The sequence below is a fragment of the Hippocampus guttulatus genome, chromosome 15, assembly GCF_054856545.1.
Source record: "Hippocampus guttulatus isolate MCC_2025c chromosome 15, RoL_Hgut_1.0, whole genome shotgun sequence".
NCBI lineage: Eukaryota > Metazoa > Chordata > Actinopteri > Syngnathiformes > Syngnathidae > Hippocampus > Hippocampus guttulatus.
The window spans coordinates 9,465,770-9,481,185 of NC_141275.1; the positions used below are offsets into that span (position 1 = coordinate 9,465,770).

At 43.9% G+C, this 15,416-nt stretch overlaps 1 protein-coding gene across 1 annotated transcript; it reads left to right on the forward strand.

Annotated features, from left to right (window-relative positions):
* Window positions 1-870: 870 nt before the first annotated feature.
* On the forward strand, window positions 871-13,910 carry LOC147193744 (insulin receptor substrate 1). Its single transcript, XM_086131466.1, has 3 exons — window positions 871-1,516; window positions 3,032-6,049; window positions 8,294-13,910. Exons 1-3 carry the CDS (start codon window positions 1,168-1,170, stop codon window positions 8,299-8,301), a joined length of 3,375 nt encoding a protein of 1,124 aa, XP_085987592.1. The 5' UTR covers window positions 871-1,167; the 3' UTR covers window positions 8,302-13,910.
* Window positions 13,911-15,416: the final 1,506 nt, after the last annotated feature.

Genomic DNA, 15,416 nt, shown 5'->3' on the forward strand with positions numbered 1-15,416 from the left:
GAGCGTTCAACTACTAGATGAACTGGATGGTGTTACATTTGGTTTAAAACTGTTAAACTTGAAAAAAAAAATTGGACCTGAAAATTAACGTGTTGATCTCGACATTTGAGAAATACAGGAATGCATTCAATTTTGCAGTTTTCAGTTGGAGTGTGTCATACTTGAGGGCAACTCGACGGGAAACAGTAGTGGACTAGCATCTCTCTAACTCGGCGCCATTTTTACTTTTTTTTTTTTTCTTACCCCAGTGTGACTTGAACCATTACACGTTGGTTCCGAAATGTACAGATTATCCACAGCGACACATCAACGTACAGGAAGATTAATTTTACCTCAGGGTTTTTAATATGATGTCTCGTTGTATTGATGAAATAAGCAAAAATATGGAGCGAATGATGAAGTGGATTATTTAAATACCAATTCCAATTGAACCAGGACATTTACTGGTTGATCCTTGGATCAAACTCTGAATTTAACTGTTCAGCATCTTGTTAAAACAGACCGAGTTGTACAAAAAAAAGGGGGCGAAAAAAGCATAACAGATGGACAAGTGCATTCAAAAGATTTTCAAAGGTCAAATTAAATTGATATGTAATTGGACCCGAAAAGTTCCTCCAAATTAAATTTGGTTAACCGAAAGTGAAATTCATGATTCACTTTCAAAATATTTATTTTAGTTTACTAAACTGTTGCAACAAAACAGCCGTTCTACAAAATATACGACGACGCAATAACGAACTCAACGAACCAGTCAACGCTACTTTTACTTTGGAAAACCCAGACAGGATGTCGTATCTGAATCCGCCGAACTTGAGCTATGTGTCTGCAGACTGTGGGCAACCTCAGTCAGACAGGTGGAGGAGAGGAGACGTCGCCGACGCCGCTCGCCTGAGGTGCACCTATCGCATTTTGGACTTGGATCGGGCAGGACCGGGCCGGACTGCGGAGGCCGCTATTCGGCTCCTCCTGCAGCCGCTGAACGGTACTTGGACAGCACGCTCCGGCTCGGTTCTCCATCCTAATCGCCGCGCACATGCTTGAACACTTCGGCGAGGACTCGGGCAGGAGAAGGAGGAGGCATATAGTTGCAATGGATTAATTGACAAGGACCACATGGACTTGTTCGTTTTTTGACATCGCGAGTGCTTTCTAAGTCAAGCGTGGGCCATGGAGAACCAAGGCGCCGAGTTGCAGAATTTCGAAGACGTGCAGAGAAGCGGCTACCTCCGCAAGCACAAATCAATGCACCGGCGCTTCTTCGTGCTGAGGACGGCCTCGGAGCGTGGTCCCGCTCGCTTGGAGTATTACGAGAACGAGAAGAAATTCCGCAGCAAATCTCCCGTGCCCAAGAAAGTGCTGAACCTGGAGACGTGCTTCAACATCAACAAGCGGGCGGATTCCAAGAACAAGCACCTGATCGTGCTCTACACGCGCAGCGAGAGCTTTGCCATCGCCGCGGAAAGCGAGGAGGTCCAAAACGAGTGGTACCAAGCCATGCTGGACCTCCAGTGCAATTGTAAGATGGCAAAAGTCGTTTCATTTATGTTGCTTCTCCGTCTGTGTCTCCCCCGCATCGGCCCCCATCCTGCCCTAGGCTGTTTTTGCTCCCCATCTGCCCGCATGGGCCATTGGATGAGCTCCATTTATGACCCACGTTATTCATATCGAGCTCCTAATCCGTGGACGAATTCAACGCGTCTAATTATTGAGATAAAAAAAAAAACAATCGCAATCAACTGGATCCAAATGAGCTGCTGCGTTTTAAGGGCGGGATGTGTGCCGTTTGTGCAATTTTGGGGATTCACATATAAACAGGCAGCTGATTCCGTCGCGGCTAAATCTAACATGTGCTCATATTCCAAGTAAGGTGCAGCCTCATTTTTTGCGTGGCGCAGAAGGGCATATAGCAACCATCCACGGGATGCATCATATAGCGGCTAGCCTATCGCGGAGCACTCCCGCTCCAAGCCCGTGTTGTTGTTTTTCTGCACAGCCCCGAGAGCCCGCCCGCCTCTAATAACCTAAATTTTTTTTGCAGGAGGCGGCATCACCGTGCATCCATGCTCTCCGCGTGGCTAGATGTTAAAAAGAAGAAAAAAAATTTAAAAAGGAGGGAGGGGGGAATTTTTTTTTTTTTTCCGTGCGGGTCTCCTCATGCTGTTTACGTTCATGTGCCGATGCTGGGAGCAGAACTGCAATCCCAGTACCACAACCCCTCCTTTTCCCCTCTCTGTGCACCCGCTGACGGGCTTTCCCAGCTGTGTATGCACCATGCAGGATTACTGGGAGATGACTGATGGATGCTCAGAGTCCCATTTTGTTCAAAATGATGTCTCGGAGCTTTATGAGAACGCCTTTGTTGAACGAATCTGTTTGATCTGCTTGAATTGATGGGATTCTACATATGTTCCTTGGAACTAACCAATACTGTGGCTTCTAGTGGTTTCTTCACACATATTTAATAGATTTCATATTGCAGTTATACAAAGAAATTGAACAGTGACTGTTGTGTGGCAGGAAAAATAACGGGGCTCTATTTACAGACAAGATAGCATAATTGAACTAATTTCAGTTTTTTTTTCATTTAACAATATGTTTATTGACATGATTGTAGTGGTGTATAACTGCACCGCTTCGGGTTTCTAATCATTTGGCCCTTTCATGTTTGCCGTACCGAGTACGATTTGTGAAATAGGGAACACAACGGACAAGCGCAGGTCAGCCTCACATTTGAGAGGGAATGGGTCAATTTGTGACGTTTGCATGTTCTCCGCAAGCGTGTATCTTTTTTCCCCAAGGTACAATGAACCTCCCGCATATTTGCGTTTAGATACTGTATGCCTGGTCTCATGCCACGGATCGTTGGATGGGGACCACTGCCGTCGGGCATGAAGTGAAAGACTTTGTAGCATCAAGACCTTAATTTGTTTGATAATATCCTGCCACTATTTTTAGTGTTATCTAAATTTATTTCCATTCATCTTTTGGGAAAGGGCTCGTGTTCATTCATGTGCTCTCTTTTCATTTACAGGTAAATCTCCTGAAGATTACGGAAGTAGCGGAGAGTGTAGCTCTCCGTCTCCGATTCCAACTTTCAAGGAAGTGTGGCAGGTTAAAGTGTGGCCAAAGGGTCTTGGACATGCCAGGAACTTAGTAGGCATCTACCGCCTGTGCCTAACTGACAAGACGGTCAACTTTGTCAAGCTCAATTCTGACGTAGCCGCCGTCGTGCTGCAGCTGATGAATGTTCGCAGATGTGGCCATTCCGAGAACTTTTTCTTCATCGAGGTGGGTCGTTCAGCCATAACTGGACCCGGAGAGTTTTGGATGCAAGTGGATGATTCCGTGGTGGCTCAGAACATGCACGAGACCTTGCTGGAAGCCATGAAAGCGCTAAGCGAGGAGTTCCGTCAACGTAGCAAATCTCAGTCCGTGGGGACGTCGTGCGGCGGCGGAACCGCTTCAAACCCCATCAGTGTTCCGAGTCGCCGACATCATCCCAATCTGCCGCCCAGTCAAGTGGGCTTTACCAGGAGAGCCCGCACGGAGACCCCGGGCGCGAGCAGTACCAGCACCTCGCCCACATCACGCCACGGATTTCCGCGGGCTCGAACGGCAAGCATCGGGGCCAGGTCGGAGGAGAGCGGAGCAAGTACCAGGTCAACATGGGCCAGCTCCAGCCCGAGTCTTAATGGATCCTGCTCGACTACACCAACGCTCAGGCCCAAGCCCACCAGGGCCCCCACCCCGGCAAAGATTACCCTCAGCCTCGCACGTTACACGCCTAACCCTGCTCCCTCTCCCGCTCCGAGTCTCTCCTCCAGCTCTGGCCACGGCTCCGAATGCGGTCTAGTGGGCGCGGCGGTGGGAGGCATGACGGTGTGCTCCTACCCCCGAGTGTCTCAGAGAGTTTCCGTTTCAGGTTCACCGAGCGACTACGGCTCCTCTGACGAATACGGTTCCAGTCCCGGTGAACACTCGCTGCTCATGCCCAGTATGGCTGCCCATCACGGGCACGGAGAAGGGCCCTCAAGCTACACAGTCATGGGTCAGCGAGAGGGCCTCCTTGGTTCCCGTCATCGCACCAAAGGCAGGCGCGTTCTTCGGCGCTCATCCAGTCGGGATTCTGAGGCGGAACGAAGATTATTAAGTAAGAGAGCTTCCCTGCCTTTGGCCACCCACGAACGACTGGCTCAACATCGAAAAGACGATGAGGAGGATGCGGAAGAATATGCCGTAATGTCACAGGGTGCTAAGAGAGAAGGCTCCGGAGGCTTGGCGACGGGGTGTGGGCGAGGTGACGTGGCGGGGGAGAACAGAAAACGATTGGACAAAAAGAGAGAAGCGAATGCAAGAGCCGCGTTGGATAGCGGCTACATGTCGATGCTGCCCGGAGTCACGTCTCCGGCTGCAGACGACGAGTACATGGCCATGACGCCAAACAACAGCGTGTCCCCGCCTCAGCACATGCGGCAGCCCAGCTCGGAGGGTTACATGGTCATGTCCCCAAATAGTAGCGTCTCGACAGAGTTGCACGGACTGGGAATGTGGGATACCAGGGGGAGCATGGAGAGCCGGGTTGCCAGTGACTACATGAACCTCTCCCCCGTCAGTAGCCACTCTGCCTGTAGCACACCACCTTCCCACCCCGAACAGCACCAACTGCAACCAAAAATGTTAAATTCCTACTTCTCTTTGCCGCGAGCTTATCAGCATACCCTCTACAGTCGCTTTGAGGAGGATCTAAACAAAGAGGAGTGCAAAAAGGACGGTAACGATAGCCCTGGAATCAATGGAGGAGTCGGGTACAATAAAAGAAACAAAATGGGAGTGGGCCCTGCCGGAGGCTTCCAACTCTCCATGTCTTCGTCTTCTTTCTCCTCAAGCTCAGCCAGCAGCGAAAGCCTGGAGGACAAGTCCATATCAGCCGGGAAAGGGTTAAGTTTGTACAAGAGTGCAGGAACATGCACCAAGGATAGCCGTCACCTACAAAAACGCGGATCGAGCTGCAAGAGTCCAAAGCAACAATGGAGGGGCCGCCCCCTCAGCATGTCTTCAGACATTACGAAAGCAAACACGTTGCCTCGGGTGAAAGAGAATCTGCCCCCGATGGCGGCTCACAACGTTGGTGAGTATGTCAGTATTGTTTTTAAGGAAGACAAGAAGTATAATGGCGTAAGATGCGCGGGGTCAGATCGAGCGCAACCCGTCATTCATGGAACCCTCCGGCCTTCGAACCAGCCCCTCCTCGCTCCCGATAATGCTGCGAACCTTCCTCGCAGCTTCTCGGCACCGTTGTCCACCTCTGCCGAGTATGTCAGCATGGATGTCGGGAAGTCATCCACACCGCTAAGGTCGACATTCAGCCCAACGCAGGGCCCACCAGCTGTCGCCCCCAAGGGCCGACTTGAACGTGGCACATCTTCTCCTCTGGCAGCAGAAGGAAACTCTCTACATCGATTCAAAGGAAAGACGGCAGGAGACGCCCACAGTTCGTTCATTGACAACATTTCGGATCCCGGCCTTTCGGCGAGACCTGACGCCCACTCGGGTCCGCCCGTATCCATAGGGGGGGAATCAGGGTTGGGGTTTTCTCCTGTCAAGACTTTCCAGTCTCCTGAGCATGGCAACAGGCTAGTCCGAGCCGATGCTCAGGATCGGCGGGGACACCACTCGGAAACCTTCAACTCGCCTCCATCCGCGCCCCGACACCCAGCCTCCACTACCAACATCTTCCCAGAAGGCGGTCAACCGGCGGACCACCGGCACACTTTGGACCGCTCGCAGTGGAAAAGCGGTCAGGCAGCTGGTTTGTCTGACACGCCGCCTCCGCAAGCCCCCACTGAACAAGGCCTTAACTATATTGACCTTGACTTGGCCATTAAGGAGAGCTCTCAAGCGGGAGCTGAGCGTTCCTCTGCCGCCTACAACATTGGCGCAGGCGCTCTGGGCAGTGGCGCGGGCTCCAGCCTCAATACGTACGCCAGTATTGACTTCTATAAGTCAGAGGAACTGAGAGCACACCAAATTGGCAGACAGGATGATCAAGGTAAGGGCTCAGTGGGCCAGGGGTTAATTGGGAGTGGAATAGTATTGATTTTGTAGTTTGAGGAACAATTTTAATCCCAGGTACGGTAAACCACCACCATTCACGGGCGATAGGGAACAAGCCCTGCTGCAAATAACGAAAGCCGGCGAGTAATAGACGCCGCCACCATATTGCCTGTAGATGATGCTATGAAATGGCAGCTGAATGAGAGCCCTCAACTCATTTCAACACAGTTCCTTGGCACCAAGTTGATGTGTTTTAACATGCGGCACTCGTCTTCCGTTTTCGTTTTTTGTACGTTGCAAGAAAGACTGTTTTCAAATATGAACAGCACTCAAGGGAGCACAGACTTTACCAAGAATACACACGGCCGTCCATGAAGTTGGAATGACTTGATTAATTTGAACACCTGAGTAATACCTTTTAACCAGATGACAAAAGGGAGCCATTTTCTCCATTGAATGACCAATCTCAACACTCGCAAGCTATTCGCTTCTAAAACACGCAGCTCGATGCCAACTGCAGACAAAACATGCGCGTGGCTCTCAGTCAGCTGCATAGCTCGGAGCGCCTCGGCACTCAGCTGTGGGTTGTCTGCAAGGTCTCTTATTATGACAAGTGGGTGTCGAGTGAGAGTGCGGCCAATTGATGTGTCTGCCGCTGGTAATGAGCCTTTCACATAAACGGTGATAGACGGAGGGGAACACGGGCCAGGTATTTGTGGGCGAGCTGTCGGCCGCACCGGGGCCGCACGGCAACCTCGAGGTCTCCCGCCATGCCACGCATGGCTCAAAGTCAGGCAATGGTTAATGGTTTTGATGGGTCGTCTAGTGCTTTGGAGATGAGTGGCTCCCCTCATGTCAAGAAAAAAAAGAATTTACAGTAACATGACATCATCATCAGGTTAAGCCTGTATAATATGATGAGATATTATGTAGGTATGTGTCATATTTTACAATAGCATTGCTCATTTGAGCATCATTTGAAGCGGCCAAGGAGTGTTCATTACTTTAGAGAAAACCCAGCAACATCAAATATTCATCCGGAACACACGTGCGTCTTATTTATTCAGATGATTTCCATTTGCATAATTGATTCATGTAATGCATATGTGTGATCATAATACTGTAATCGCCCACTTATTGTGACTGGGGGACGACATGTTTATGCATTTAACATGAGTCGCAAGAAAAGCTTCTTGTAATATTCGGTCATTTGCTCCTATACATTTTGACACTTGTGATTGGACGCGTTGCTTCGACGATATGCTACGTGTTGTGTATGCGTGTCATAAGCCTGTCTGTACGGGATACGGCACGCGCAATGATCAGCGCCTCATCGTTCGCGCAATGCTAATTCTGCTCAACAATGACATTGGGATGACTTCCAAGGGAAACGTTAAGATTAGAATTGAATTCAGATGTTTGTTCACCCACCATGTGTTACTTTTACTCTTAGTCCAAAGAAAATGCATTTTAGTGGAATAGGCATAGCTAGCTTGCTAACTGAACACTGTCGTGGCAGGGATAACATGGTGGGAGAGGGGCGACTTATGCCGGATGTCCAAGTGCGTCACTTGGTGCCATTTCAGCCACGACCCCCTCCAACCCCCAATAAGAATCGGTGAAACTATGATCGAGAAAAACTGTTTAACACTATAATCGTCATAATTCATACAGATTAAATCCACTTCATTAGCAATTGAGAAAAAGAAAAAAAAACAAGGAAAAGATCGCTTCTGTGAAACTTGTTCTTGTTCCACACCCTTATTTTTCTCTGAGGAGAGGAAAGGAGCGAGTGGTCAGCCTGAGTCAAGTTGATGTATAGGCACTTTTATCCGTAAGTGTCCCCCGAGGTCCAAACTTGTTGCTTTATGAGGCTATTCTTTAATAAAGAGAGGCTCGTTTCGTCTCAGTGGATCACTTTGGGGCACATTCATGGCCACTGCAAGCTGATTATTGCCACGCTCATTTGTTTCCTTGATAGTATGAAGCTGATGCAATTGCATAATATGAACACATGCGTCACTGTGCCGGGGCCCTTATCATTAAAATCATTATAAAATGATCATCACGCATCACGTGATGTTTACACAAGCAGCCACCAGATCAAATATTTTAACGAACTCTTTAAACAGGGTGATTAAGAATCGATAAAGTGAAAAGCAATATGATTTGTTGTTTGCAAAAAAAAAAAAACGGCCCACTTTAAATTCCTTCCCGTTTTTGATTGTTTTCCTTCCAGATTGTTGATTTGTGCTCAAGTCTACGATGAGAGCTGCGCCATGCCCAACTGTTGCCGCAACACAACTGTACGCCGAGTCCAAAACACCGGAACGCTGGGAAACCATTCCTCATCCGTCTGCCGTGTTCTGACAACCAAACATGTGCCAAACACTCACACACACGCACACACACACGCACACGGAGTAAGGAAACTATCTGTTTGTATGGCTTGCTCTGATCAGCTAACGTGAACTTGATCAAGGATTAAGTGTGATGACGTGGGTTCACGGGACGGCTTTATGTCCATTTGACACGATTAAAGCACTATGACAGTCGGGCAAAGCCATAAAGTCGGTAAAAATGTCACACGTTCGGTTCGATTGCCTCCAAGATTGACATGATTGTGACTGGTCGCTAAGCAAATGTCATGAAATGTGATCATTCAAGGCTGAGGCGTGGCATCCATTTAGTTTATGGAGTCTGAGTGCGGCTTAAAGTCACAAAAGGCTTTGTTTGTGTCCAATGTGCAGCACCGTTTTCTGAAAACGTGTCAAGGAAATATAGTTTTCACACAAGAACACACTTTGTCATGTTTGTCAATTTTAATACATGCAGGAAACATTAAAGCCAGAATGCTTCTTCGGGACCTTTATTGAGCTATTATAACCCTCGCCGCCATTTGTCCTCACTGATTAGACAATTCAGAGCACTAATAGAACAAACGTCTGATGAGTGACCACCCCCCCACCCCATTACTGTACAGTGGCGCCTCTACTTACAAATGTCCCTACATACAAAATTTTCAAGTTACTAAACGCCTCAACAGGAAAATATTGCCTCTTGTTACTAAAGAAATTTCAAAATACGAAAGGTAAAAATACAGTCTGGGCCGCTAGTCGCAGCTCGGAGTTTCCTGAACGCAACATACGTATAGATGCTCTGCCATTGGCTATTACCGATCATCTTCCTCGTATCCCATTGGCTAAGAGGGACCTCTAACGTATGTGTCTATTTGTGTAGATAGATCTGTGTCTGTGCAGCGTCCTCGTCATTCGCCCCTCTGGCCATGAGGCGTTCCGATAGTTTTACGTAAATGTGAATCACCCAGAAAAAGTGCTCATCAGTTGGGGGATGGCTGACTATGCCGATGTTTGCCTTTCGAAGGATTGTTAAAACCCAACAAAAGCAAGCGTCCTTGGATCAGTACTCAACTACTTCTGTGAGAGAACATGAACTAAAGAGGGCAAAAAAACGATGAGGATGCAGTTAAAAGTTAAATGACCATCATTTTTATTCTTTGTTTTTTACATTATGGACAACTCTCATTTATTGTGCAATAATCTAATTGTAACACTTATTTGTTACATATTTTGATGAATTTTTATGCTTTAGAAAACATTTATGTCTGAATTTTGGTTGGGCTTGGAACAAATTCGGGCATTTACATGGAAAACGCGTCTCCACTTCCAAAATGTTCCAGTTCAGAAATTTCTTCTGGAACCAATTCATTTTGTAAGTAGAGGTCCCACCGTATTACATTTCTGCATTGAACATCTGCACTAGCTGACGACAGCATGCTCCTAATGACATTATGAAACTTGTTTTACTAGTGCAAAGAAATGTCATTCAGTAGTGGGGGGGGAGGGACACCTCACTGTTGCCACTCATTCGACTAGTGTACCCTACACACTCTACTAGTGAGGACAAAGCGCTTACAGGTACGCAGAGCACACACTAGTAAACAGACAATTCGGTGCACTAGTAGGATATGGAATAAATAAAGGCTCCTACAACTTTGCTTTTGTGTGTACCTGGCGACAGGCATTATTAGACCACATTCGAGGTTTGTGGTTGTTTTATGGCTCGTATTGTCTTAGGAACTGGTACTCGATATTGTCAGGACTCAACTCAACTCAACTGTATTTATAGAGCACTTTCAAACAGCCATCGCTGCATACAAAGTGCTGTACATGGAGCAATTTAACATATACAATAAACAGTAAAACAAATCGGTAATAAAGACGGTAGAAAGCAAAGATGTAGTAGTATTTCAGTGGTAAGAACCCACGACTGGCACTGTCGCACACAATTCCACCTGATTCTTATGCAACCTCTGATGTGATTCAATTAACCATCTCCTGTCAAGTCTTCACCACAAGATGTATTATTGCCAGTCGCCAAAGCTTTTAATGCTGCGTGCATCCTGGTACAAACAGTGCATAACAATTGGCAAATTTGCATAACATTCTTCTGCAGCCGCATTGTCGGTCAGCGTGTCTTCAGTATAACGGGAAGAACCTCACACAAACGGGACTCTACGGTGGTGCAAAAGTTGCCTTCGGTCAAAAAAAAAAAAAAAAAGATAAGAATAATACTGTACAGTTAAATACATTACAAGACAAGACTTTTTTAGATTCCTTTTTGAACATTATTATGTTTTGGTCGAACCCACGTGTAGCACAATTCCCACTGGAAGTGTGTCGATTATTTTTGGGCAACTGTGGTTTTTTTTTTTTTTTTTTTTAAATATATGTGTATATTGTACGACGGTTCATGCCAGTATACAAGCAAACAGCATTTAAAACACCGCAGCTTGTTTTTCTTCATTCGCCAAACAGTTTACACAACTATAACGTGACAACACATATTATTTACAGATATACACGATACATACAGTATTTTGATGAATACAATTTAGCCTATAGATATCTATATACTCTTTTATAAAGTGCCTCTTTTTTGATTGTAGCTGTTTTACACAGGTAATCTTAAAATGGGTTGTGAAAATACAAGGAAAAAAATTGTCAACAAACACAATGATATCAGTAATTATTTGGTTTTTTTTGTTAATGGCCTTACTTTTGATCTGAAACGCGCAAAGATCCTTTCATTTTTGTTTGGGTGCCTAACAGTTTAAGCCAGAATGTAAGCATCCCCTTGCTCTTGTTTGACTTTGTTAAGTTGAGGTTTGGCTCGACAAAGTGAAGCAAAAAAATAAAGAAATTAAAAAATAATAATTATAATAATCCAGAACCTGGGCTGCTATTTCATCCAAAAATAAGTTACTGGACAACATGAGGATTCTAAATTGTATACATTTTAATCGTGAAACCTATTTTAATGACTTTCTGCATTATTTTTACCTGACAGCTGTTCTTCTCTTGTATATAAAATACTAACAAGGCAGGCTCATATTAGACTGCAAATGAAATGTATGTATTGATTTAGGCTCGTGGTGTATTTTGAACCTCAAAGCAAATATTGAGTGGAGGTCAACTCTTCAGAGCAGCTAAATTGTTTACCTGGGCTAAAACACGACAAACACGCTTGTATGTGTTATTTTTCTATGTTTGGCTGTGGATTCAGTCCCCAAATGTGTCACTCTCGTGCTCCTTTTTGTCTCAACTCAAACCCAAGATCGAGTCCGGCTTGCTCATAACCCGCTATTTGTATTATTTCTATTCTGCGATGCTGCTTGTTGGATTGCCGAATTGCCAAACAATCAGAAATGCAGTCTGACAACAAAAGGATTTCTAAACAATTTTAAATCTGATTTCAAATGAAGAATTCTTTCATTAAAGTGCTACGGGGCCAAAAAAAAAAAAGTTTTTAATTTTTCAATGAAACATTTCTAAAGAGTGTTTTTTTGTTTTGTTTTTTAAATAAAGTTCCGCGTGAGTTTCTGACTGGTTGCATACCATTCCCAGAGCCACTCAAGTCTGGTTTGGTCCTGTTGCAGCTTAAGGGAAACATTAAACACAATGTACAATAAATCGGAATAGATTGCATCTGTATGGTTGAAAACAAACGTCAGTCCACAATGATGGCAAAGGCTTCAGAAATAATGATGACCAAACTCAGCATGTTTCTGGTTGTGTGTATACAGGGTACAAAGGAAGAAGGCTTTCTCTGTGTATTTTTCACACTGGTAGCTTTTCCCACATTTAGAATCACAATTGAAAATATATATATATATATATATATATATATATATATATCCCCTCAAGCTCATAATTTAAACCATTGCCAAATGTTAATTTTTATTTGTTGAGTGAGTATACGCTGACTGGAAATTACATACCCAGAAAAAAAAAGTGCCAAATGATGTTAAGAAGTTGTGTTATCGAGATTTATTTTTTTAAATATTCACCATTGTTGTCTCTTTACATGACAGTTTGACACTTCTGTCACTTCCAACAAAAAGAGACATAAAAAGTCTATACACATTCATGCTATGACCAGTATAGACATATTTTTAAAAAATTAAACCAAGATACTCTACAGCAAAACCTTTTCCTACCAATAATGTGACCTATAACTAGTAAACTCGATTGGAAAAAGGAAAATCTTTTCAAGAGGGGACCTGCCAACATTTGATCTGCATGGGATTCGTTAATTCCAAGCACAGCCACAGCCTCCGTTGAAGAGGATGTGCACACTTATACAACCCCATTTGAGTTGTTTATTTTTACTTCCCATCCTCTTGAAAAGATTACAACTTTTTTTACCCAATTGAGTTGTAATGGTGGAAAAGCTTGTGAAATGATTATCTCAATCATGTTTTTTTTCTTTGTTTTGTTTTTTTTAACCAAACCTGGCATTTGAAGCGTGTGTGCAGACTTTTTATATCCACTTTGATACACATGATGAATTTATGTCTATTGTCGTTTTCATTCAAACAATCCCATTAAATTGTTGAGCAGGTGCTTTTGACTCACCTGCCGTCAAAATGAGAATAGCCCACCACTGCCGATAAATTTGTGCTTCAAAATGGCAACTTTACTGCCTTACATTTAAGAGCATAATTGAACTAACTAGTTAACTTGGTTGAAATGGTCCTTTATAATCGATTTGTTATTCCTTCAGTGCGAGTCTCCTAATTAGGGATTACGGAGCCACTCTTCTACCTCGTAATCTCGAGCCCATGGAGACAAAACAGTTGGTAGGTTAAACCCCTCACAGTCTAAGAGCACTGCAGGGCATCGACAGATATGCGGAAATGATCAACAAAATCTCTTCAGTATAAAATTGCTTCTGAGTGAAGGGCGAGAATCTAAATGTGGGAAATGATACCGTATGTACAATCAAGATAGCATCTGTAATTACAATTGAAAGAGCATTCTATGTATTTTAAAGTTATTGATTCTACTTTGATATTGATGTACAAAGACTGAACGGTGTAAAAAAAAATATAATGAAATTATGTGTATAGAGGAATTCGCTGGTGGGAGGTGGTGGGGGACAGTTGGGGTGTGTGGGCTTCATTCAATTCATGACAAATTGTTTCCAAACAGAATATTGATGATACTTGTCTGTGATGTAGACAACTTCAATGTTTTTTTTTCTAAATATAAAAAGGCAAAGTGGGGAAAAATTATTTGTGACTCTTTTATTGGCCATGTGTTCAAAGTTAATGTTGCAACATTTACGTTTAGCGAGTGCAGACGCAATGCTGGCCGGACTTTTTAAGGTATTAGCCAGACTATGTTTTGTAATCCCAGACTCCTCTGGCCTAACAGATGGTATTTTGGCAAGATCATAGTATGACAAATGTGCCTTTTACTCTATGTAGCATGTGCGACACATAGGGCTGGGCCAGTTTACTGTTAAACCAAACGCACAATTTAAAATGATACACATAAACAACACATACTTTTGCCAATGCTAATGCTAGCTGTGGATGGGATATCCTATTGAAAGGGCAAACAGAAAATTAGCACGGTGTTCCGGCAGTGATATTCCTTCAAATAATGAATATTTTCACACAAACAGACAGGTAAAATAACAATAGTGACAGGTATATATTCTTCCTAATGTGTGAAAAATAAGTTACATTTGTAAAGTTCAATTGCAGCTTTCTCCTTGTACTCTTTCTATATGTAAATGTACTGTATGCATTTAAAGCCACTAACACGTCAAACTTTTGATTGCTATTAAAATATACTTAGGTTTGGCATCACTTATTAATTGTGTTTATTAATCGCAATTTCAATATTAATCATCATGATTTTTTTCATGATCGTGGCTGCTTTGTTAAATGAATAATGAATGTAAAACTCAGTATTTTTATCACATGTACAGCCATACTCTGATTTCAGATGGTTTGTTAAAAGTCGTAAAAGTTACTAGCAGCACACCTTCCAACTTTCAAGGAGATGAAACCACAAAGAGATCAATACAACTGCTGTGTACACACCATTATCATATCCATCTGCCACATCAATATTTTTGATGACATGACACCTGCACATTGACCCCAGGCAGGAACACTGCTTGGTTTGTTTGTATTGTAGCCCTTGTTGTACTCTTGATCATTGCAGCCGAATGCTGTGTTTGCACATTTTATGGGAAATGAGTAGAGTTGAACTTTGCTCTGCAATAGACTGTTGTGTGCTGTCAATTCTCAGACAATGCTACAGCGCAACACTGGACAGATTGAACAAATTGCACAGCATTTAACAGCTTTCCTTTCAGCAGTTTTCCTGGTTCTCAACACTAACCTTTATCGTTACAAACACGAATATATTTGTAAGACGTTTTGTACTGCATTATCATGAGTGGGAAGTAACAACAATACTTTGTTAGTGTACTTCAGTAGATTTTTAAGACATGCAGTATGTTCTTTACTTGATTATCCCCCCCCCCCCCTCATGGCCTCCTAATTTTTACTTGCTACATTTGACAACAGATGTCTGTACTTTGTTCTCCTTGCCTGGCCAAAATAGGCTTGTAATTTTTTTTCTACCTCAGCAGATAACGACATAAGATAAATAGTGAGAGGGTTCCCATGGGGACAGAGAAGGCAGCGATATGGAAAACCCTGTAATTCATAGTAAAACCTAATTGATTTTGATACTTTGAACTTGTTTACTTAACGACATTTCAGACACTTTAAATTTTTATTTAGGTACAGAACTCGATCGTTACATCTACAGTTACCGCAGTGTTTTTACGCAAGTATCTGCACTTGTCGGCTCTGATAGTCACAGTCGTGATCACCAACCGTTACTGTCCAACGTTTCGCAAAACAAACAGCAGAGGACGCTCTAGTAATGTGTACCACCCACCGAGACTTTACACCGGAAGTTGTAACATGCATGAATTAACCAGATCGAGGATCACTCACACTATTCTTCTGAATG